The sequence below is a fragment of the Oncorhynchus clarkii genome, chromosome 23, assembly GCF_045791955.1.
Source record: "Oncorhynchus clarkii lewisi isolate Uvic-CL-2024 chromosome 23, UVic_Ocla_1.0, whole genome shotgun sequence".
Lineage (NCBI taxonomy): Eukaryota > Metazoa > Chordata > Actinopteri > Salmoniformes > Salmonidae > Oncorhynchus > Oncorhynchus clarkii.
Genome location: NC_092169.1, coordinates 52,460,206 through 52,486,515, shown reverse-complemented (window position 1 = coordinate 52,486,515; position 26,310 = coordinate 52,460,206). Strand labels below are relative to the sequence as shown.

At 44.4% G+C, this 26,310-nt stretch overlaps 2 protein-coding genes and 1 pseudogene across 4 annotated transcripts in view; 1 reads left to right on the top strand and 2 right to left on the bottom strand.

Annotated features, from left to right (window-relative positions):
• Window positions 1-16,419, bottom strand: part of LOC139381685 (ABC transporter G family member 23-like) — a 56,871-nt gene extending 40,452 nt beyond the window's left edge. Inside the window, exons 1-5 of one of the 3 annotated variants that reach the window (XM_071125385.1) lie at window positions 15,804-15,902; window positions 15,261-15,301; window positions 13,300-13,451; window positions 8,980-9,139; window positions 7,117-7,271 (exon numbers count right to left, since the gene is read on the bottom strand). In XM_071125385.1, the coding sequence (XP_070981486.1) occupies window positions 7,117-7,271; window positions 8,980-9,139; window positions 13,300-13,436 (452 nt within the window). In that variant the 5' untranslated portion in view covers window positions 13,437-13,451; window positions 15,261-15,301; window positions 15,804-15,902. Of the gene's footprint in view, window positions 1-7,116; window positions 7,272-8,979; window positions 9,140-13,299; window positions 13,452-15,260; window positions 15,302-15,803; window positions 15,906-16,339 lie in introns of those variants that run through there. The other 2 variants (XM_071125382.1, XM_071125383.1) reach the window with 2 other exon arrangements.
• A 6,786-nt stretch (window positions 16,420-23,205) lies between these two features.
• LOC139381476 (ABC transporter G family member 23-like) overlaps window positions 23,206-26,310 on the bottom strand; it is a 32,644-nt gene continuing 29,539 nt past the window's right edge. The window contains exons 18-19 of the mRNA XM_071125042.1: window positions 25,473-25,577; window positions 23,206-23,709 (exon numbers count right to left, since the gene is read on the bottom strand). Of these exons, the coding sequence (XP_070981143.1) occupies window positions 23,603-23,709; window positions 25,473-25,577 (212 nt within the window). The 3' untranslated portion in view covers window positions 23,206-23,602. The remainder of the gene's footprint in view (window positions 23,710-25,472; window positions 25,578-26,310) is intronic.
• Window positions 24,193-25,080, top strand: LOC139381475 (uncharacterized; annotated as a pseudogene).

Below are 26,310 nucleotides of genomic sequence, written 5' to 3'. Positions count from 1 at the left end.
GCCAAATGAACGTCATGGACAACAGGAAACTACCCCACGCCAAATGAACGTCATGGGCGACAGGAAACTACCCCACGCCAAATGAACGTCATGGGCAACAGGAAACTATCCCACGCCAAATGAACGTCATCGGCGACAGGAAACTACCCCACGCCAAATGAACGTCATGGACAACAGGAAACTACCCCACGCCAAATGAATGTCATGGACAACAGGAAACTACCCCACGCCAAATGAACGTCATGGGCAACAGGAAACTATCCCACGCCAAATGAACGTCATGGGCGACAGGAAACTACCCCACGCCAAATGAACGTCATGGACAACAGGAAACTACCCCACGCCAAATGAACGTCATGGACAACAGGAAACTACCCCACGCCAAATGAACGTCATGGGCGACAGGAAACTACCCCACGCCAAATGAACGTCATGGGCAACAGGAAACTACCCCACGCCAAATGAACGTCATGGGCAACAGGAAACTACCCCACGCCAAATGAACGTCATGGACAACAGGAAACTACCCCACGCCAAATGAACGTCATGGACAACAGGAAACTACCCCACGCCAAATGAACGTCATGGACAACAGGAAACTACCCCACGCCAAATGAACGTCATGGACAACAGGAAACTACCCCCCTTGCCAAATGAACGTCATGGACAACAGGAAACTACCCCACGCCAAATGAACGTCATGGGCGACAGGAAACTACCCCACGCCAAATGAACGTCATGGACAACAGGAAACTACCCCACGCCAAATGAACGTCATGGGCGACAGGAAACTACCCCACGCCAAATGAACGTCATGGGCAACAGGAAACTATCCCACGCCAAATGAACGTCATCGGCGACAGGAAACTACCCCACGCCAAATGAACGTCATGGACAACAGGAAACTACCCCACGCCAAATGAATGTCATGGACAACAGGAAACTACCCCACGCCAAATGAACGTCATGGGCAACAGGAAACTATCCCACGCCAAATGAACGTCATGGGCGACAGGAAACTACCCCACGCCAAATGAACGTCATGGACAACAGGAAACTACCCCACGCCAAATGAACGTCATGGACAACAGGAAACTACCCCACGCCAAATGAACGTCATGGACAACAGGAAACTATCTCACGCCAAATGAACGTCATGGCTCACTGGAGAGACTCTATCCGAAGCGGTGCAGCCAACGGGTTTCTCCACGCATCGCGCTGACAGAAACAAACATCTTTCTGGTAAGAAGAGGGGCGGGGGCGTATGCCTCATGGCCAACGTGACATGGTGTGATGAAAGAAACATACAGGAACTCAAATCCTTCTGTTCACCTGATTTAGAATTCCTCACAATCAAATGTAGACCGCATTATCTACCAAGAGAATTCTCTTCGATTATAATCACAGCCGTATATATCCCCCCCCAAGCAGACACATCGATGGCTCTGAACGAACTTTATTTAACTCTCTGCAAACTGGAAACGATTTATCCGGAGGCTGCATTCATTGTAGCTGGGGATTTTAACAAGGCTAATCTGAAAACAAGACTCCCTAAATTTTATCAGCATATCGATTGCGCAACCAGGGGTGGAAAGACCTTGGATCATTGTTACTCTAACTTCCGCGACGCATATAAGGCCCTGCCCCGCCCCCCTTTCGGAAAAGCTGACCACGACTCCATTTTGTTGATCCCTGCCTACAGACACAAACTAAAACAAGAGGCTCCCACGCTGAGGTCTGTCCAACGCTGGTCCGACCAAGCTGACTCCACACTCCAAGACTGCTTCCATCACGTGGACTGGGAGATGTTTCATATTGCGTCAGATAACAACATTGACGAATACGCTGATTCGGTGTGCGAGTTCATTAGAACGTGCGTTGAAGATGTCGTTCCCATAGCAACGATTAAAACATTCCCTAACCAGAAACCGTGGATTGATGGCAGCATTCGTGTGAAACTGAAAGCGCGAACCACTGCTTTTAATCAGGGCAAGGTGTCTGGTAACATGACCGAATACAAACAGTGCAGCTATTCCCTCCGCAAGGCTATCAAACAAGCTAAGCGCCAGTACAGAGACAAAGTAGAATCTTAATTCAACGGCTCAGACACAAGAGGCATGTGGCAGGGTCTACAGTCAATCACGGACTACAGGAAGAAATCCAGCCCAGTCACGGACCAGGATGTCTTGCTCCCAGGAAGACTAAATAACTTTTTTGCCCGCTTTGAGGACAATACAGTGCCACTGACACGGCCTGCAACGAAAACATGCGGTCTCTCCTTCACTGCAGCCCAGGTGAGTAAGACATTTAAACGTGTTAACCCTCGCAAGGCTGCAGGCCCAGACGGCATCCCCAGCCGCGCCCTCAGAGCATGCGCAGACCAGCTGGCCAGTGTGTTTACGGACATATTCAATCAATCCCTATACCAGTCTGCTGTTCCCACATGCTTCAAGAGGGCCACCATTGTTCCTGTTCCCAAGAAAGCTAAGGTAACTGAGCTAAACGACTACCGCCCCGTAGCACTCACTTCCGTCATCATGAAGGGCTTTGAGAGACTAGTCAAGGACCATATCACCTCCACCCTACCTGACACCCTAGACCCACTCCAATTTGCTTACCGTCCTAATAGGTCCACAGACGACGCAATCGCAATCACACTGCACACTGCCCTAACCCATCTGGACAAGAGGAATACCTATGTGAGAATGCTGTTCATCGACTACAGCTCGGCATTCAACACCATAGTACCCTCCAAGCTCGTCATCAAGCTCGAGACCCTGGGTCTCGACCCCGCCCTGTGCAACTGGGTACTGGACTTCCTGACGGGCCGCCCTCAGGTGGTGAGGGTAGGCAACAACATCTCCTCCCCGCTGATCCTCAACACTGGGGCCCCACAAGGGTGCGTTCTGAGCCCTCTCCTGTACTCCCTGTTCCCCCACGACTGCGTGGCCACGCACGCCTCCAACTCAATCATCAAGTTTGCGGACGACACAACAGTGGTAGGCTTGATTACCAACAACGACGAGACGGCCTACAGGGAGGAGGTGAGGGCCCTCGGAGTGTGGTGTCAGGAAAATAACCTCACACTCAACGTCAACAAAACTAAGGAGATGATTGTGGACTTCAGGAAACAGCAGAGGGAACACCCCCCTATCCACATCGATGGAACAGTAGTGGAGAGGGTAGCAAGTTTTAAGTTCCTCGGCATACACATCACAGACAAACTGAATTGGTCCACTCACACAGACAGCATCGTGAAGAAGGCGCAGCAGCGCCTCTTCAACCTCAGGAGGCTGAAGAAATTCGGCTTGTCACCAAAAGCACTCACAAACTTCTACAGATGCACAATCGAGAGCATCCTGGCGGGCTGTATCACCGCCTGGTATGGCAACTGCACCGCCCTCAACCGTAAGGCTCTCCAGAGGGTAGTGAGGTCTGCACAACGCATCACCGGGGGCAAACTACCTGCCCTCCAGGACACCTACACCACCCGATGTCACAGGAAGGCCATAAAGATCATCAAGGACATCAACCACCCGAGCCACTGCCTGTTCACCCCGCTATCATCCAGAAGGCGAGGTCAGTACAGGTGCATCAAAGCTGGGACCGAGAGACTGAAAAACAGCTTCTATCTCAAGGCCATCAGACTGTTAAACAGCCACCACTAACACTGAGTGGCTGCTGCCAACACACTGACACTGACTCAACTCCAGCCACTTTAATAATGGGAATTGATGGGAAATGATGTAAATATATCACTAGCCACTTTAAACAATGCTACCTTATATAATGTTACTTACCCTACATTATTCATCTCATATGCATACGTATATACTGTACTCTATATCATCGACTGTATCCTTATGTAATACATGTATCACTAGCCACTTTAAACTATGCCACTTTGTTTACATACTCATCTCATTTGTACATACTGTACTCGATACCATCTACTGTATCTTGCCTATGCTGCTCTGTACCATCACTCATTCATATATCCTTATGTACATATTCTTTATCCCCTTACACTGTGTACAAGACAGTAGTTTTGGAATTGTTAGTTAGATTACTTGTTATTACTGCATTGTCGGAACTAGAAGCACAAGCATTTCGCTACACTCGCATTAACATCTGCTAACCATGTGTATGTGACAAATAAAAATTTGATTTGATTTGATTTGATTTAGGAAACTACCCCACGCCAAATGAACGTCATGGACAACAGGAAACTATCCCACGCCAAATGAACGTCATGGGCGACAGGAAACTACCCCACGCCAAATGAACGTCATGGGCGACAGGAAACTATCCCACGCCAAATGAACGTCATGGGCAACAGGAAACTACCCCACGCCAAATGAACGTCATGGACAACAGGAAACTACCCCACGCCAAATGAACGTCATGGACAACAGGAAACTACCCCACGCCAAATGAACGTCATGGGCAACAGGAAACTACCCCACGCCAAATGAACGTCATGGACAACAGGAAACTACCCCACGCCAAATGAACGTCATGGGCAACAGGAAACTACCCCACGCCAAATGAACGTCATGGACAACAGGAAACTACCCCACGCCAAATGAACGTCATGGGCGACAGGAAACTACCCCACGCCAAATGAACGTCATGGGCGACAGGAAACTACCCCACGCCAAATGAACGTCATGGACAACAGGAAACTATCCCACGCCAAATGAACGTCATGGGCGACAGGAAACTACCCCACGCCAAATGAACGTCATGGGCGACAGGAAACTATCCCACGCCAAATGAACGTGGACCATAACATCTTGCAGGTCCCCATACGCTCTTCACAGAGGTCCGGAGTGACGCATTTAAAATGTATTATATTTCCTTAACGTCAACATTTAAAAAATATATAGTCCTTTATACATCGCTTTTGGAGAGTTTTATACACCCGACTGTATAACTTCTGTTTAGATGACTGTTATCTAGAGACTATAGATGACTGTTATCTAGAGACTATAGATGACTGTTATCTAGAGACTATAGATGACTGTTATCTAGAGACTATAGATGACTGTTATCTAGAGACTATAGATGACTGTTATCTAGCTGGACAGAGTGAAGAGACTATAGATGACTGTTATCCAGCTGGACAGAGTGAAGAGACTATAGATGACTGTTATCTAGAGACTATAGATGACTGTTATCTAGAGACTATAGATGACTGTTATCAAGCTGGACAGAGTGAAGAGACTATAGATGACTGTTATCTAGAGACTATAGATGACTGTTATCCAGCTGGACAGAGTGAAGAGACTATAGATGACTGTTATCCAGCTGGACAGAGTGAAGAGACTATAGATGACTGTTATCAAGCTGGACAGAGTGAAGAGACTATAGATGACTGTTATCAAGCTGGACAGAGTGAAGAGACTATAGATGACTGTTATCAAGCTGGACAGAGTGAAGAGACTATAGATGACTGTTATCCAGCTGGACAGAGTGAAGAGACTATAGATGACTGTTATCAAGCTGGACAGAGTGAAGACACTATAGATGACTGTTATCAAGCTGGACAGAGTGTAGAGACTATAGATGACTGTTATCCAGCTGGACAGAGTGAAGAGACTATAGATGACTGTTATCTAGAGACTATAGATGACTGTTATCTAGAGACTATAGATGACTGTTATCCAGCTGGACAGAGTGAAGAGACTATAGATGACTGTTATCCAGCTGGACAGAGTGAAGAGACTATAGATGACTGTTATCAAGCTGGACAGAGTGAAGACACTATAGATGACTGTTATCCAGCTGGACAGAGTGAAGAGGCTATAGATGACTGTTAGGACAGAGTGAAGAGACTATAGATGACTGTTAGGACAGAGTGAAGAGACTATAGATGACTGTTATCAAGCTGGACAGAGTGAAGAGACTATAGATGACTGTTATCCAGCTGGACAGAGTGAAGAGACTATAGATGACTGTTATCAAGCTGGACAGAGTGAAGACACTATAGATGACTGTTATCAAGCTGGACAGAGTGTAGAGACTATAGATGACTGTTATCCAGCTGGACAGAGTGAAGAGACTATAGATGACTGTTATCTAGAGACTATAGATGACTGTTATCTAGAGACTATAGATGACTGTTATCCAGCTGGACAGAGTGAAGAGACTATAGATGATTGTTAGGACAGAGTGAAGAGACTATAGATGACTGTTAGGACAGAGTGAAGAGACTATAGATGACTGTTAGGACAGAGTGAAGAGACTATAGATGACTGTTATCAAGCTGGACAGAGTGAAGAGACTATAGATGACTGTTATCCAGCTGGACAGAGTGAAGAGACTATAAATTACTGTTATCAAGCTGGACAGAGGGAAGAGACTGTAAATGACTGTTATCAAGCTGGACAGAGGGAAGAGACTGTAAATGACTGTTATCAAGCTGGACAGAGTGAAGAGACTATAGATGACTGTTATCAAGCTGGACAGAGTGAAGAGACTATAGATGACTGTTATCCAGCTGGACAGAGTGAAGAGACTATAGATGACTGTTATCTAGAGACTATAGATGACTGTTATCTAGAGACTATAGATGACTGTTATCCAGCTGGACAGAGTGAAGAGACTATAGATGACTGTTATCCAGCTGGACAGAGTGAAGAGACTATAGATGACTGTTATCAAGCTGGACAGAGTGAAGACACTATAGATGACTGTTATCCAGCTGGACAGAGTGAAGAGACTATAGATGATTGTTAGGACAGAGTGAAGAGACTATAGATGACTGTTAGGACAGAGTGAAGAGACTATAGATGATTGTTAGGACAGAGTGAAGAGACTATAGATGACTGTTAGGACAGAGTGAAGAGACTATAGATGACTGTTATCCAGCTGGACAGAGTGAAGAGACTATAGATGACTGTTATCCAGCTGGACAGAGTGAAGAGACTATAGATGTAGGTACATTATCATTTATACATAGTTTCCATTTGGTTTTTGTTATTTTAATGTGTAGATTGTTTTCCCCCCTAATTAAAACAAATAAATGAACAATGATATAAATCCAACCCATCCGTGGGCCATATTTAATGGGCTCGTATGTTTGACACCACTGTGTTGACACGGTTGTGTTACCTGAGATTTCGGACTAGTTTGCTCTTCTGAGGTAGGTCCAGGAAGTCCACCAGGAAGTCCATGCGTGCCTGGGTGTCCGTAGATGACAGGCCGTGGATCCTTCCGAAGAACGTCAGAGTGTCACTGATGGTAAACTCATTGTACAACGCCAGGTCCTAAAGGACAAACACAATGTTATGTAATGGTATGTGCTGTGTCATGGTATGTGTTATGTCATGGTATGTGTTATGTCATGGTATGTGTTATGTCATGGTATGTGTTATGTCATGGTATGTGTTATGTCATGGTATGTGTTATGTCATGGTATGTGTTATGTCATGGTATGTGTTATGTAACGGTATGTGTTGTGTTGATATCAAATCAAACTTTATTTATACAGCACATTTATTACAAAGGTGAGAGAGATAAAAACACTAAATGTTTTCTATACACATTTGAAATGAAGATAGACAAGAACTAAATTACGAGACAAATTAAAATGTTGTGTTTTGCTACAGTATGTTATGTTGACATATCATGTTGTCATGGTATTTATAGTCATATGTCAATACACTTCCATAGTGTCTAAAAGGTTAGGAGTCCATATTGGAACTGAGGTTAATGCATCTGTCAAATCAAATCAAATCTTATTTGTCACATGCTTCGTAAACAACAGGTGTAGACTAACAGTGAAATGCTTACTTACAATGCAGAGAGAAAAAAAGTACAATTATAACACGAGGAATAAATACACAATGAGTAACGATAACTTGGCTATATACACGGGCTTACCAGTATCGAGTCGATAGGTAATTGAGGTAGATATGTACATATAGGTATGGGTAAAGGGACTAGGCAACAGGATAGATAATAAACAGTAGCAGCAGCGTACGTGATGAGTCAAAATAGTTAGTGAAAAAAGGGTCAATGCAGATTGTCCGGGTAGCAATTGGAAAACTATTTAACTAACTAGCAGTCTTATGGCTTTGGGGTAGCAGCTGTTCAGGGTCCTGTTATTCTAGACTTGGTGCATCTGGCACCGCTTGCCTTGCGGTAGCAGAGAGAACAGTCTATGGCATGGGTGGCTGGAGTATTTTACAATATTTATATTTATCGCCTGGTATAGAGGTCCTGGATGGCAGGGAGCTCTGCCCCGGTGAAGTACTGGGACCCTCTGTAGTGCCTTGAGGTCGGATACCAAGCAGTGATGCAACAAGTCAAGATGCTCTCAATGGTGCAGCTGTAGAACTTTTTGAGGATCTGAGGGCCCATGCTAAATATTATTAGCCTCCTGAGGGGAGAGAGGAGTTGTTGTACCTTCTTCATGACTGTGTTGGTGTGTGTGGACCATAATAATTACTTAGTGACGTGGACACCAAGGAAATTGAAGCTCTCGATGATGGGGGCGTGCTCGGCACTCCGTTTCCTGTAGTCCATTATCAGTTCATTTGTCTTGTTGACGTCGTCGTCGTTGATCAGGCCAACCACCGTTGTGTCGTCAGCAAACTTAATGATGGTGTTGGAGTCGTGCGCGGACACGCAGTTGTGGGTGAACTGGAAGTACAGGAGGGGACTAAGCACGCACCCCTGAGGGGCCCCCGTGTTGAGGATCAGTGTGGAGGATCAATGTGTTGTTACCTACCCTCACCACCTGGGGGCAGCCCATCAGGAAGTCCAGGATCCAGTTGCAGAGTGAGGTGTTCAGTCCCAGGGTCCTGAGCTTAGTGATGAGCTTGGAGGGCTCTATAGTCTATGAACAGCATTCTCACATAGGTGTTCTTCTTGTCCAGGTGGGAAAGTGCAGTGTGGAGTGCGATAGAGATTGCGTCATCCATAAATCTATTTACCTGTGGTATGTTGTGTACCTATAAGTTAACAGTTTACCTGTGGCATGTACCCCACCATCCTCCCAGGGACCTGGTGACCAGGAAATGCGGGCGGCTTCCCCAACACGCTGATGTGCCCTCGGGAGATCTTCAGTGTTCCCACAATGCATTTCAACAGTGTGGTCTTCCCACACCCACTCGGACCCAGCAGGCCGTAGCTGTAAGATAACAGGAAGAACATTTGAACTAAATCATACATATTACTACAGTATGATAGTATAGTATGATATGATAGTATAGTATGATATGATAGTATAGTATGATACGATAGTATAGTATGATAGTATAGTATGATAGTATGATACGATAGTATAGTATGATAGTATGATACGATATGATAGTATGATAGTATAGTATAGTATGATAGTATAGTATGATAGTATGATACGATATGATAGTATGATAGTATAGTATAGTATGATAGTATAGTATGATATGATAGTATAGTATGATAGTATGATACGATATGATAGTATGATAGTATAGTATAGTATGATAGTATAGTATGATATGATAGTATAGTATGATAGTATGATGCGATATGATAGTATGATAGTATAGTATAGTATGATAGTATAGTATGATACGATAGTATAGTATGATAGCATGATATGATAGTACAGTATGATATGATAGTACAGTATGATAGTATAGTATGATAGTATAGTATGATACGATAGTATAGTTTGATATGATAGTATGATATGATAGTACAGTATGATAGTATAGTATGATAGTATAGTATGATACGATAGTATAGTATGATAGTATAGTATGATATGATAGTACAGTATGATAGTATAGTATGATAGTATAGTATGATACGATAGTATAGTATGATAGTATATCATAGTATGATAGTATAGTATGATAGCATGATATGATAGTACAGTATGATATGATAGTACAGTATGATAGTATAGTATGATAGTATAGTATGATATGATAGTACAGTATGATAGTAGAGTATGATAGTATAGTATGATATGATAGTACAGTATGATAGTATAGTATGATAGTATAGTATGATTTGATAGTACAGTATGATAGTATAGTATGATATTATAGTATATAGTATGATAGTATCATATGATATGATAGTATAGTATGATATGATAGTATAGTATGACAGTATAGTATGATATGATAGTACAGTATGATAGTATAGTATGATAGTATATCATAGTATATCATATTATGATAGTATGATATGCCAGTATAGTATGACAGTATAGTATGATATGACAGTATGATAGTACAGTATGTAATCTGTATAACTCAGTATGGTCTGACTCTTAAGCATAACTCACATAAAACTTCCAATGACATTGATGCATGATTCACGTGGGAATCCATGTTAAACGTAATTTATATATGCAAGAACCCAATTGCATTGTCTACTTTATGTAAGGTTTAGATCAGGGGTATTCAACTCTGACCCTACGAGGTCCGGGAGCCTGCTGGTTTTCTGTTCTCCCTGATCATTAATTGCAAGGACCTGGTGTCCCAGGTCTAAATCAGTCCCTGATTAGAGGGGAATCACCCACCTGGTGTCCCAGGTCTAAACCAGTCCCTGATTAGAGGGGAATCACCCACCTGGTGTCCCAGGTCTAAATCAGTCCCTGATTAGAGGGGAATCACCCACCTGGTGTCCCAGGTCTAAACCAGTCCCTGATTAGAGGGGAATCACCCCAATCCATTGAGGGCTAAGTTCCACCCTAAAACTGTTGTTTGAAACTCCTGTTTTACACGCCACATCAAGCCTGTAAGTAATATTATGCTGGCTTGAAAAGTGTAATTCCCATTGGAATCCAGCCAGAGTAAGGATATTCAACAACTGGAACTTTTAATTAATGCGCTACCTGCATTGAGGATGACTGCAGGTGTAGGGAAGATTATTGAGACTACCTAAATCATCTTACCTGGAACAGCCATCTCATTAACAGGTGCAACTACGAACAGATTGGATTAGTTTAGAAACATCTATTATGTTATTTATGTTCGTGTAGCATAAGACTGATCCACCAACAAATGTGTATGCTACATTAAAAAAACAGGTATTGAAACAAGCAATTCAGAAAATCAACCTGCAAAAGCATGGTGGGAAATATTGTAATGATGTGTGTGGGTTTTGAGCAAACATGAATTAGTAATTTTTACTACACAAGCTTGTTGAAATGCAGCTCACTTCGAGCAGAGTTCAGTAAACAAACTTTAACTCATCAGCTCAAATTCTTGTCCTTTTGAAGTCCACTCAACTCACAGAATAACGCAGATTAAGCAGTTGGCTGTGTGTGTGTGTGTGTGTGTGTGTGTGTGTGTGTGTGTGTGTGTGTGTGTGTGTGTGTGTGTGTGGGGGGGGGGGGACAGAGAGAAAGAAAAGGAAGAGAGAAAGAGAAACAAAAACAGACAGAGACAGAAAGAGTAAGAGAGTGAGAGAAAGTGTCACGTTCTGACCTTTATTTCCTTTGTTTTGTCATTATTTAGTATGGTCAGGGCGTGAGTTGGGGTGGGCGGTCTATGTTTGTTTTTCTATGATTTGGGTATTTCTATGTTTCGGCCTAGTATGGTTCTCAATCAGAGGCAGATGTCATTAGTTGTCTCTGATTGAGAATCATACTTAGGTAGCCTGGGTTTCACTGTGTGTTTGTGGGTGATTGTTCCTGTCTCTGTGTTTGTACCAGATAGGGCTGTTTTGGTTTTTTCACATTTCTTGGTTTGTTAGTTTATTCATGTATAGTGTCTATATTAAAGAACCATGAATAACCACCACGCTGCGTTTTGGTCCGCCTCTCCTTCACCTCAAGAAAACCGTTACAGAAAGAGAGGAAAGAGAAAGATAGTTTCAACATCAACAAGAGGCTCTTCATTAAATACTGTAGATATTTATTTTACTGGGTTTTCTTAATCTATTTCTTATATTCTTTTCTACAGTCCATCCTGTCACCCTACTCCTCCTTCTCTGAGTGTTCACCAACCTACTCCACCTTCTCTGAGTGTTCACCACCCTACTCCTCCTTCTCTGAGTGTTCACCACCCTACTCCTCCTTCTCTGGGTGTTTACCACCCTACTCCTCCTTCTCTGGGTGTTTACCACCCTACTCCTCCTTCTCTGAGTGTTCACCACCCTACTCCTCCTTCTCTGAATGTTCACCACCCTACTCCTCCTTCTCTGAGTGTTCACCACCCTACTCCTCCTTCTCTGAGTGTTCACCACCCTACTCCTCCTTCTCTGAGTGTTCACCACCCTACTCCTCCTTCTCTGAGTGTTCACCACCCTACTCCTCCTTCTCTGAGTGTTTACCACCCTACTCCTCCTTCTCTGGGTGTTTACCACCCTACTCCTCCTTCTCTGAGTGTTTACCACCCTGTCACCCTACTCCTCCTTCTCTGAGTGTTCACCACCCTACTCCTCCTTCTCTGAGTGTTCACCACCCTACTCCTCCTTCTCTGAGTGTTTACCACCCTTCTCCTCCTTCTCTGAGTGTTCACCACCCTGTCACCCTACTCCTCCTTCTCTGAGTGTTCACCACCCTACTCCTCCTTCTCTGGGTGTTCACCACCCTACTCCTCCTTCTCTGAGTGTTCACCACCCTACTCCTCCTTTTCTGAGTGTTTACCACCCTACTCCTCCTTCTCTGGGTGTTTACCACCCTACTCCTCCTTCTCTGGGAGTTTACCACCCTACTCCTCCTTCTCTGGGTGTTTACCACCCTACTCCTCCTTCTCTGGGTGTTTACCACCCTACTCCTCCTTCTCTGGGTGTTCACCACCCTACTCCTCCTTCTCTGGGTGTTTACCACCCTACTCCTCCTTCTCTGAGTGTTTACCACCCTACTCCTCCTTCTCTGAGTGTTTACCACCCTACTCCTCCTCCTTCGCTGAGTGTTCACCACCCTACTCCTCCTTCTCTGAGTGTTTACCATCCTGTCACCCTACTCCTCCTTCTCTGGGTGTTTACCACCCTGTCACCCTACTCCTCCTTCACCCTACCATTACATATTAATAACAAGTAAGACCAATACATATTAATAACATGTAAGAACATTCCATATTAATAACATGTAAGAACATTCCATATTAATAACATGTAAGAACATTCCATATTAATAACATGTAAGTCCATTATTTATTAGCGATATTAACATGCTCTGTCTTACTGCAGGGTGAAGTGGTGTTTTGACTTATCCTGGACACTCAGGACAACCTTTTCTGATTGAATACCCCACAGGGCAGTACGCACTACTGAGGTCAGTGTCATGGTGTACGGTTAGGGTTAGGACTGTGTAAGGTTGTAGTGTCAATATGGTTTACTCACATCTGTCCCTGTGGCACGGTCAAGTTGAGATTACTCAGGACTTTGAGTTCACCGTACGACCGACACACTTCCCGACACCGGATCGCCGAACCCCCCAGCCCCGGGGAGGGGGGAGGAGCTTCCTCATCTGCCTTCATCCTTCCCTCCGCCAACTGGAAGAAGAAAAACAAGTAAAAAAATCAATCACCCCCCTTCACAGCATTATGGCCCAGTGTTGTGATTAGGGTTTCTTTCCCAAAATTCCCAGGTTTTCCAGAAACCCCAGTTAGAAGATTCATGGAATCAGGAAGGAATAGGCAGGAAATCCAGGAATCCTCCAACCTGGGTTTCAGGAAAACCTGGGAATTTGGGGAAAGTTACCCGAATGTTGCAGCCCGAGTAACAATTGAGGGAGAACAGCCGGGGCAGGACGTGAACCGGCGACAATGGTTACGAGGCAAGGGTACTACCACCTATGGCATTAAGGGTCTCATTGCAGAAACAGACGCAGTAGCACATACAGGGAAAACACACCAGGCTGAGTTAAAGGGCACCACCATATTCCAGACGTAGTGCACTTCCTTTGGCCAGAGCCCATATAGGACCCTGGTCAAAAGTAGTGCACTATATGGAACATTGGTTGTCATTTGGGATGCAGACCAACTAAGGACTTGCTCATTACGGACCACAGAAAGTGAACTAAATGACATCTCCTCAGCAACTAGCTGCCGTGAATCTGTGTCTGTGTCCTGTAGCAGATCTGTGTTGAAATATTATTTGAAAATCATTTCAAATGCTTTCTCTGTGCTTGATTGATCTTGCCTGGTTTAATGGGACCGATAGAATAGTCCCAGAACTGTAAACCCTGCCCATCTGGCACTCCAGGCAGGCTAAAGCAAACGATCAAAGTATTTGAGAGAGTTCAAAACAGAATATGAACCCAGGTCTGGTGGTGGTGTGCCTGTAACTTGGCCTGCATTGAATCTAGGTCGTAGAGCAACCCAGACTGGCACCCTATTCCCTACGTAGTGCACTACTTTTCACCAAGGCCCATAGGGATATAGTGGTCTATATAGGGAATAGGGTACCATTTGGGACGCACCCTGGTTCAAAATCATCTTTAATCCCTGCCTCCTTTCCCAGGGTTCCCTTGTTTGGCTCCCTTTCTCTGTGTTGGCTTCCCTTGTTTGTCTCCCTTTCTCTGTGTTGGCTTCCCCTGTTTGTCTCCCTTTCTCTGTGTTGGCTTCCCTTGTTTGTCTCCCTTTCTCTGTGTTGGCTTCCCCTGTTTGTCTCCCTTTCTCTATGTTGGCTTCCCTTGTTTGTCTCCCTTTCTCTGTGTTGGCTTCCCCGTTCTCCCTCACATAATCCAGCATCTTTTATTCCACCGTGACGAGATTAGAGGGAAACCACTCCGTAATCTGACTCATTTGATCAAGGTCACCTTCTTTGACACAATTCCACATGGCAGCATATGTACAGACCGGTACTATTGTTATGATAGTAATAGCCAGGACATTGTTGTGCTGTAATAACGTTGTAATATAGGATATTGATAAGTGAGACATTATAAAGCCCATCTACACAGACAGACGTATTAATTCACTGTAAGGGAATTTGTCCATGGTTCTATTCTTTCTGCTCGAAGTTCAACGTTTTTATTCATCAAATTGCAGACCGCAAATGATCTGAAATACTTGATATTAACAGATTAAAGACTCCAGTTCAAGTTTAAAGCTCCATAAAAATAAGAAAAAGGTTTTAAAAAGTATCATTTGAGCCATCCAACAAGATGTTGAAGTAAACTACTGTGTTCACCAGATTACTTTAAATTAAGAAAATAAATTGGAAGCTAGGTAGGCTACATTTGATGCTAACGACGGGTGTCACACCGATTTGTCGTTATTATATCAGATACCCACTGATACGTTTAACCTACCTAATCTTTGAAAGAGGGCTTGTCCAACATTGTGACAGGGACTCACCTGAAATAGTCCTTCTCCTCAAGGAGACGTTTAGTAGCCTACTGGGGATGAAGAGCAACAATGTAGCCACCTGCACTGTAGTCTGTGTGTGTCTGCCTAGCCAACGGTGTAGGTAGGTTATATTGCAACGTGGTAGAGCAGGTTGGGTTTCGAGAAGGGAGAAGTCTCTCTCTGGAATACATGCACCTGTTATTCTACTACTAAATTACATTAACAGAGAATTAGCGAGACAAATTATAAACTACAAAAACAAACCGCGACACTCCTACCACGACACCTTCCTATGATTTTCTTCCGTTTAGGTAGCCTATATATGGCAGCGGGACTCCATCGTAATAAACGGAGCAGCCATATATTCTGTTGTAACTGTAACAGCTAATTCATTTATAGGCGCAATAACATTCCAACTGGTGCCGGTTCGCTCTTTCGTGAATCAGCAGTGCATTTATCCAAAGCTAATTTAGCCCGTCTGCTATCATCACAATCCGATACAGAATATAGAACAAGCTTTCGTTCTCCAATCATATTGTAGACAAAAACTACCTTACAGAGAGCCTGCCAACTTCCGCTTCACAGCACGTCCAAAACGGAGCATGTCGGACTCTGTCGGTTCGCCCAACTAGCGCATTTATCCTACAATTGACCATGAATTCGGCAGCGAAAGCGTCATGCATGCATGACCTGTGATGCGTGTTGGTGCCTGGCTATTTTTATACATCGGTTGGCTACATGCCGGTATAGACAGCTGCTAGGTTTTCATGTCATTTCAAATCAATGCTTCTTTTATAAACGCCGCAGTGCACTTCCACTCTGCACCAGAAATTCAATTTTTATGCCCACAGGAACGGAATTCAAACACGCGTCTCCTTTTATTCCATCACTATCTTTTCCCACATCCTAAGGATGTCTCTATTTACTGGGCCTATGGTGCTTTTTTCTGAAATGCTAATTGTCTATGGAGTTATTTCAGCATATACATAACAGCGTTAGCCGTATTGCATTGTCAGATCTTCCATAAAACACCTCACTAAATAATGCCCCCATGTATCCAGCTTTGCCGGCTTACAAACGTTGCATACCTGCTCCTCCATCTCGGTGCATTCGGGCGGTCCTCCTGTCGTCGCAGCATCATCCGCGGCTGCTGCCTCAGAGGCCATGGTCGTCGGTTGGCGGGAGATGCATCCAGCCTCAGCTCCCCAGCAGATGGCCTCACTAAAATCAATAGGCTACTATCTCCATCTACTGGCGGTGAAGGAAAGGGAACTAGGAAAGGTGTCTGAAAACAGACCAATACTATATTTTATTAGCAAGCATCAAATGCAAACAATACAGGCAATCATACAAACATGTATAAACATGTTCAGTAACATCTGACCACACAAAACAGAGCCAATTCATTTACATAATATCAACAGAAAAGTGCCTTAGGCCAAATTAATTAAGATTATGTGTCTGAAAATTTCAGATGAGACAATACTTTTTCCAATGGGAGTAACAAAAAAGAAAACGTGTGCATCCCCTATATCATTTTTGGTCATGCCTGTCTAAACCGCCCCTCTGTGTGACGGGGACTTCATGTGAAGGTGGTGGATGTCTCTCAACCGGAGGTGTGTCTTCAGTAGGGAGGGAAGAGGAAGCTGCTGCACCACATCGGTCTGCATCAGAACCACTGAACCCAACTCTTCCCTGACCCGCACGGCCTGCAGAGATGAGAGAGGCCACACACTCTAGATAGAGATAGAGAGAGAGGACACACACACTTTGGAATTAAAATATGTCACTCTAAATAGCATCTGCTGAATGACAAAAATGTAATGTGTAAATGTTATTGTGTGTTACCTAGCCTTCACAGGGCTACCCCTGCCCCTCCGACCTAACCTCCACAGGGCTACCCCTGCCCCTCCGACCTAACCTTCACAGGGCTACCCCTGCCCCTCCAACCTAACCTTCACAGGGCTACCCCTGCCCCTCCGACCTAACCTTCACAGGGCTACCCCTGCCCCTCCAACCTAACCTTCACAGGGCTACCCCTGCCCCTCCAACCTAACCTTCACAGGGCTACCCTTGCCCCTCCAACCTAAACTTCACAGGGCTACCCCTGCCCCTCCAACCTAGCCTTCACAGGGCTACCCCTGCCCCTCCAACCTAACCTTCACAGGGCTACCCTTGCCCCTCCAACCTAAACTTCACAGGGCTACCCCTGCCCCTCCAACCTAGCCTTCACAGGGCTACCCCTGCCCCTCCAACCTAACCTTCACAGGGCTACCCCTGCCCCTCCAACCTAGCCTTCACAGGGCTACCCCTGCACCTCCAGCCTAGCCTTCACAGGGCTACAGCTGCCCTTACAATTAGCCTTCACGTGGCTACCCCTATGCCCTGTAACAAAGCCTTCACAGGGCTACTGCCCCTCTAACCAAGCCTTCTGCAGCTGTAAATCCAGGAGTGGCCTCCATTGCCACCAAACGTCTCACAAGTAAAGGAAACAGGCACGATGGATACCATAAGCAAGTAAATGTGTTTTTTCCATGTTAGATGCTGGATGCAGCTGTAGGGAGGGCTCCAGTCCTGCCTGCAGTAGCAGGGGGAGCCAGTAGGAGGTGTAGAACAACTGACTGAGGCCCTCACACAACAGTCCACATAACTCCTCTCCAGTGAGAATGCTCCCATTCGGCTGCTCTGGTCTGGAGAGGCTGCCGCTCGGCTGCTCTGGTCTGGAGAGGCTGCCGCTCGGCTGCTCTGGTCTGGAGAGGCTCCCGCTCGGCTGCTCTGGTCTGGAGAGGCTCCCGCTTGGCTGCTCTGGTCTGGGTATGCCCCTGTGTTTGAGGATATACTGCATCTCTGATTCACAACAGGTCAGAATGTAGAACCATATCTGTTCTGTATGTGTGTGGTGTGTGTGTATGTCTGTTTACCTTAAGAGCAGCCTGATGAAGGCAGGATCTCTTGGAGCCACAGTGTCTTGTGTATGTTCCGTTGACCTCTCCCCCTTCCCGAACTAGCAACTCAACCATCTCTGTGTGTCCAGCGTCTACAGCTACACAGACCATCCAATAACATTTGGTGTAAAACTTCTAAGAAGGTCGACGAAGTCCTTCTGTTGTGTGTGTGTTACCTGAGTATAGAGGACAGGACATAGAGATGCCGTCAGCTGGCTTGTTGGGGGTCAGCCAGCGTCTGTTTCAAGGAGGAGTTGGACCACATCCAGGTGTCCATTCTGAGCAGCCATGTACAGCGCCGACTGACGCGCATCTGTCACGGTGTTCACGTAGGCAAGGCAACCAAGGGAAGAGCTTGCTGCACCGAGCCAATGGAAAGAGGATCCTCTTTAGCCTATTGAGGTGCACTTTCAGGTGCCAAGTAGGCTCGGGTGGTGTACCGTATACCGGGGTATCTGGAAAAAGTAGGCTCGGGTGGTGTACCGTATACCGGGGTATCTGGAAAAAGTAGGCTCGGGCGGTGTACCGTATACCGGGGTATCTGGAAAAAGTAGGCTCGGCAGTGTACCGTATACCGGGGTATCTGGAAAAAGTAAGCTCGGGCGGTGTACCGTATACCGGGGTATCTGGAAAAAGTAGGCTCGGGTGTACCGTATACCGGGGTATCTGGAAAAAGCCACGGGATGTTTTGTTTTTTAATACCATCGTAACTATTTATTTGAAGTTTATTTGAAAACATTTGAATATTTGTATCTACTTTTTAAGTAAATACCTGCAGTCCACTTGTGCAATACATTAGGAGAGGAAGAAGATCAAGTTGTTCACTTCAACTGTCACACTGTTTCATTATGAAGCTTACCGGTCGTCCCCAGTCACATGAGGCCAGCAGCATGTCACCCTGTGTCCCACTGCTGTTTGTTTACTCACTGTTGTGCAGCAGAGGCCAGCAGCATGTCACCCTGTAGCCCACTGCTGTTTGTTTACTCACTGTTGTGCAGCAGAGGCCAGCAGCATGTCACCCTGTAGCCCACTTCTGTTTGTTTACTCACTGTTGTGCAGCAGAGGCCAGCAGCATGCCACCCTGTATCCCACTGCTGTTTGTTTACTCACTGTTGTGCAGCAGAGGCCAGCAGCATGCCACCCTGTAGCCCACTGCTGTTTGTTTACTCACTGTTGTGCAGCAGAGGCCAGCAGCATGCCACCCTGTAGCCCACTGCTGTTTGTTTACTCACTGTTGTGCAGCAGAGGCCAGCAGCATGTCACCCTGTATCCCACTGCTGTTTGTTTACTCACTGTTGTGCAGCAGAGGCCAGCAGCATGCCACCCTGTATCCCACTGCTGTTTGTTTACTCACTGTTGTGCAGCAGAGGCCAGCAGCATGCCACCCTGTATCCCACTGCTGTTTGTTTACTCACTGTTGTGCAGCAGAGGCCAGCAGCATGCCACCCTGTGTCCCACTGCTGTTTGCCTCTGAAGCAGGGTCAGTCCCTGGATGGGAGACCAGATGCTGCTGGAAGTGGTGTCGGAGGGCCAGTAGGAGGCGCTCTTTCCTCTGGTCTAACAAATTGGTCAATAAAGTTTCAATGGCATTTATTGTAAGAGTAGGGGTGTTAACCCTGGTGTCCTGGCTAAATTCCCCATCTGGCCCTCATACCATCATGGACACCTAATCATCCCCAGCTTCCAATTGGCTCATTAATCTTCCCTGTAACTATTGGGTGGAATGAGATGTTCGATGAGCAGATGTCCACATACTTTTGGTTGTGTAAGTGTTTAGCTTCCTCCAAAAAAAATAATATTTTTTTGTGTTTATTTAACGTATCTCAATGAACAATATTTTAAATAGGTCCAAATCCAGGCTCTAGTCCACATTTCTGGCTCCAACCTACACTAAACCACATAACATTACTAATAACATTACTGTTATTCTCCATGCTTCATATATTATTCCACTTCTTCCCAGTTGCCAGGACAACAAACTGCTTATTTGTAGTCTGATATGCCTAGTTGTCTTTTTAATTTTATTGTTAAAAAAAATACCAATATAGAAAAACAAACAGAGTACACAACAGAGTATCTAAACATAACAAACAGAGTGCACAACAGAGTATCTAAACATAACAAACAGAGTACACAACAGAGTATCTAAACATAACAAACAGAGTACACAACAGAGTATCTAAACATAACAAACAGAGTACACAACAGAGTATATAAACATAAAACAGAGTACACAACAGAGTATATAAACATAACAAACAGAGTACACAACAGAGTATATAAACATAACAGAGTACACAACAGAGTATCTAAACATAACAAACAGAGTACACAACAGAGTATCCAAACATGGCAAACAGAGTACACAACAGAGTATCTAAACATAACAAACAGAGTACACAACAGAGTATCCAAACATAACAAACAGAGTACACAACAGAGTATCCAAACATGGCAAACAGAGTACACAACAGAGTATCCAAACATAACAAACAGAGTACACAACAGAGTATCTAAACATAACAACAGTCAGGGTAATGCAGCCCATACATTATGTCAACACCTTATTACTACATTCAACCTTTTGGTGGTTTTTGTTATCAGAAGAAGAAATGTTCTTTATTTATTGTTCAATTTCATTCCAAAAATAGTAAAGAGGTTTTTGTCATTTACATTTATGAATATGGAATTGAGATAACATACCAATGAGGTTGATTTAAGAAGAAATAATTTGCTATACTTTTAAAACCAAATATCACATTTTCAAGTAAAAGGGAAAATGTTTATGATCAAAAACAATCTCCAGATATCTTGCCACAGCTTCCTGGTATAAGAGCAATACCAAACTAAATGTGAAGCAGTCTCCTATTGGTCATTACAGGAGGTAATGTTGGTCATTACAGAAGGTATGTCATTACAGAAGGTAATGCTGATCATTACAGAAGGTAATGTTAGTCATTACAGAAGGTAATGTTGGCCATTACAGAAGGTAATGTTGGTCATTACAGAAGGTAATGTTGGTCATTACAGAAGGTAAAGTTGGTCATTACAGAAGGTAATGTTGGTCATTACAGAAGGTAGGTCATTACAGAAGGTAATGTTGGTCATTACAGAAGGTAATGTTGGTCATTACAGAAGGTGATGTTGATCATTACAGAAGGTAAAGTTGGTCATTACAGAAGGTAATGTTGGTCATTACAGAAGGTAGGTCATTACAAAAGGTAATGTTGGTCATTAAATAAGGTAATGTTGATCATCACAGAAGGTAATGTTTGTCATTACAGAAGGTAATGTTTGTCATTACAGAAGGTAATGTTTGTCATTACAAAAGGTAATGTTTGTCATTACAGAAGGTAACGGTGGTCATTACAGAAGGTAACGTGTGTCATTACAGAAGGTAATGTTGATCATTACAGAAGGTAATGTTGGTCATTACAGAAGGTAATGTTGGCCATTACAGAAGGTAATGTTGGTCATTACAGAAGGTGATGTTGGTCATTACAGAAGGTAGGTCATTAAAGAAGGTAAAGTTGATCATCACAGAAGGTAATGTTTGTCATTACAAAAGGTAATGTTTGTCATTACAGAAGGTAATGTTGATCATCACAGAAGGTAATGTTTCTCATTACAGAAGGTAATGTTTGTCATTACAGAAGGTAACGTTGGTCATTACAGAAGGTAACGTGTGTCATTACAGAAGGTAATGTTGGTCATTACCGAAGGTAATGTTGGTCATTACAGAAGGTAATGTTGGCCATTACAGAAGGTAATGTTGGTCATTACAGAAGGTGATGTTGGTCATTACAGAAGGTAGGTCATTACAGAAGATAATGTTGGTCATCACATAAGGTAATGTTGGTCATCACATAAGGTAATGTTGGTCATCACATAAGGTAATGTTGGTCATTACAGAAGGTCATGTTGGTCATTACAGAAAGGCATGTTGATCATTACAGAAGGTAGGTCATTACAGAAGGTAATGTTGGTCATTACAGAAGGTAGGTCATTACAGAAGGTAATGTTGGTCATCACAGAAGGTAATGTTGATCATCACAGAAGGTAATGTTTGTCATTACAGAAGGTAATGTTTGTCATTATATAAGGCAATGTTGGCCATTACAGAAGGTAATGTTTGTCATTACAGAAGGTAATGTTGGTCATTACAGAAGGCAATGTTGGTCACCACAGAAGGTAATGTTGGTCATTACAGAAGGTAATGCCGGCCACTACAGAAGGTAATGGTGGTAATGTCGGTCATTACAGAAGGTAATGGTGGTAATGTCGGTCATTACAGAAGGTAATGTTGGTCATGTCGGTCATTACAGAAGGTAATGTTGGCAATGTTGGTCATCACAGAAGGTAATGTTGGTAATGCTGGTCATTTCAGAAGGTAATGTTGGTCATTATAGAAGGTAATGTTGATCATTACAGAAGGTGATGTTTGTCATTACAGAAGGTAATGTTGGTCATTACAGAAGGTACAAGAAACATCAATGTATTTAAAAAAACTTCAAGATCATGTTTAGTAGGGCAGCACTTGTGGATTCATTTATATTAAACTTATTTAATATTATTAGTTAAAATAAACTTCTGAGAAAGAGACCGAACATTTTCCCAATGAATATTTCTTAAAAGGGCATTCTAGAAAGACATGACATATGGGCCAAAATCCTTTCTCTGGACAAAAGCTACGCCACGCCCACGGACGTTAGTTCCTTCTGCGCAACGAAGTATGTAGCGAACATCGAGCAGCGGAATGATTCAGTTTGAGTTGCCAGGCAACCTAGTTGTGCGTTTGAAAGTCCGTCTAATGAGGCTACGCATAACTCTGACAGCTGCTTTGACAAAAAAGACCCCTCTTAACTTTTAACAATTCCCGCCTTGTGTTACCAGTACAACAAATCTCCTCCATAAACACCTGTGCAACCAATGCAATAATGGCAATTAACTATCAACAATATGCAAAGCAGTATCGGGAAAACACACTAACATTACAGACTTATACAGTAGAATCCTGCTGTAAACGTATCACACCCATTCATGTTATTGTCCATAATAACAGTCCTCAGACGATGATCACTCTTCTGACGGTGATAACACTCGTAACACCTGAGTGGGCGGGTGCAGTGTCCAGACGCACATTTCAGGCATTTTGATTGGTTTGTGAGTGACAAATAGGTAGGTTGAGTAGCCAAACTAACGTGACTGAGGGGGAAAGATACCCTATCTGCACTGACCCTACACACACTCACTAGACTATATACACACACCATATACACACACCCACTAGACTATATATACACACACCCTAGACTATATATACACACACCACATTGACACTCCCACACAAAACCCTCACACACTCACATACACTACATAAGCACACATCTTCCCTGGGCAGGTGTCTCACATCCTCAACTTGAGGATGACGATGGCCAGGATGACGAAGAAAGTGTTCCAGCCCAGGGTGACAACAAAGCCTCGCCACACTATCATCCTGGAGAGACCCCAGCCTGAGGGAGAGACAAGGTAAGATGGTGTCTTTCTCTCTCTCTGTGTGTGTGTGGGAGAGAGAGTTTGTGTGTGTGTGTTTGTACTGTGATATGAAGATGAGACAGACAGACAGACTGAGAGAGAGCAGGATATCTCTCCTCCACTGTGAGCTCGGGACTATGTTGTGCGTGTGTGTGTGTGTGTGTGTGTGTATGTGTGTGTGTGTGTGTATGTGTGTATGTGTGTATGTGTGTGTGTGTGTGTGTGTGTGTGTAAACTCAGCAAAAAAAGAAAAGTTTATTTTTCAGGACCTTGTCTTTCAAAGATAATTCGTAAAATTACAAATAACTTCACAGATTTTCATTGTAAAGGGTTTGAACACTGTTTCCCATGCTCGTCGGTTGTTAAGACACTAACAGCTTACAGACGGTAGGCAATTAAGGTCACAAAACTTAGGACACTAAAGAGGCCTTTCTACTGACTCTGAAAAACACCAAAGAAAGATGCCCAGGGTCCCTGCTCATCTGCGTGAATGTGCCTTAGGCATGCTGCAAGGAGGCATGAGGACTGCAGATGAGGCCAGGACAATAAATTGCAATGTCCGTACTGTGAGACGCCTAAGACAGCGCTACAGGGAGACAGGACGGACAGCTGATAGTCCTCGCAGTGGCAGACCACGTCTATCAACACCTACACAGGATCGGTACGTCCGAACATCACCCCTGCGGGACAGGTACAGGATGGCAACAACAACTGCCCGAGTTACACCAGGAACGCACAATCCCTCCATCAGTGCTCAGACTGTCCGCAATAGGCTGAGAGAGGCTGGAATGAGGGCTTGTAGGCCTGTTGTAGTAAGGCAGGTCCTCACCTCTCCTGTGGGCACAAACCCACCGTCGCTGGACCAGACAGGACTTGCAAAAGGTGTTCTTCACTGACGAGTCGCGGTTTTGTCTCACCGGGGGTGATGGTTGGATTTGCGTTTATCATCGAAGGAATTAGTGTTACACCGAGGCCTGCACTCTGGAGCGGGATCGATTTGAAGGTGGAGAGTTTGTCATGGTCTGGTGAGGTGTGTCATAGCACCATCGGACTGAGCTTGTTGTCGTTGCAGGCAATCTCAACGCTATGCGTTACAGGAAAGACATCCTCCTCCCTCATGTGGTTCCCTTCCTGCAGGCTCATCCTGACATGACCCTGCAGCATGACAATGTCACCAGCCATACTGCTCGTTCTGTGTGATTTCCTGCAAGACAGGAATGTCAGTGCTCTGCCATGGCCATCGAAGAGCCCGGATCTGAATCCCATTGAGCACATCTGGGACCTGTTTGATCGGTGGGTGAGGGCTAGGGCCATTCCCCCCAGAAATGTCTGGGAACTTGCAGGTGCATTGGTGGAAGAGTGGGGTAACATCTCACAGCAAGAACTGGCAAATCTGGTGCAGTCTACGGGGAGGAGATGCACTGCAGTACTTAATGCAGCTGGTGGCCACACCAGATACTGACTGTTACTTTTGATTTTGACCCCCATCCTTTGTTCAGGGACACATTATTCCATTTCTGTTAGTCACATGTCTGGGGAACTTGTTCAGTTTATGTCTCAGTTGTTGAATCTTGTTATGTTCCTACAAATATTTACACATGTTAAGTTTGCTGAAAATAAATGCAGTTGACAGTGAGAGGACTTTTTGTTGTTGTTGCTGAGTTCATGTACGGTATTTATATTTGTGTGTGTGCGTCTGTGTGTGTGTCTGTGTGTGTGTGTCTGTGTGTGTGTGTGTTACCTCTGTACATGATGCATCGTAGGGCTTCAGAAGCGTAGGTCTGGGGCAGGGCCAGACTGATGTAACGTAGTGGATAGGGGATACACTCCACAGGCCAGATTATACCTGTAGAGAGAGGAGGAAAGAGACTGTCTTAGAGAAAGAGAGAGTGAGATGTGTGTGTGTGTGCTGTTCTTCTTTGTGAGGCTCAGAAGACAGAGACAGGTCCTAAACTGATCTGCTTTGGCAACATGGATTTTCTTCCAAGAAAGTGTTATTTTCAGAAAGAGTAAATAAACTGAACTGAATAGGATTTAATTCAACTTTATTGAATTGCCTCAGGACTACCTGACATGATGACTCCTTGCTGTCCCCAGTCCACCTGGCAGTGCTGCTGCTCCAGGTTCAACTGTTCTGCCTGTGATTATTATTATTGGACCATGCTGGTCATTTATGAACATTTGAACATCTTGGCCATGTTCTGTTATAATCTCCACCCGGCACAGCCAGAAGAGGACTGGCCACCTCTCATAGCCTGGTTCCTCTCTAGGTTTCTTCCTAGGTTTTGGCTTTTCTAGGGAGTTTTTCCTAGCCACCGTGCTTCTACACCTGCATTGCTTGCTGTTTGGGGTTTTAGGCTGGGTTTCTGTACAGCACTTTGAGATATCAGCTGATGTACGAAGGGCTTTATAAATTGATTTGATTTGATATTGAGAGAACATGGAAGACACTATTGTAGTTTGGCACAGTTATGGAAATCAAACCCCCTAAAACGTACTACTGACTATTGAGGTAAAAGACAGTGTGTGTGTGTGTCTCTGTGTGCTAGCGTGTGTTTGTGCGTTCGTGTGTGAGTGTG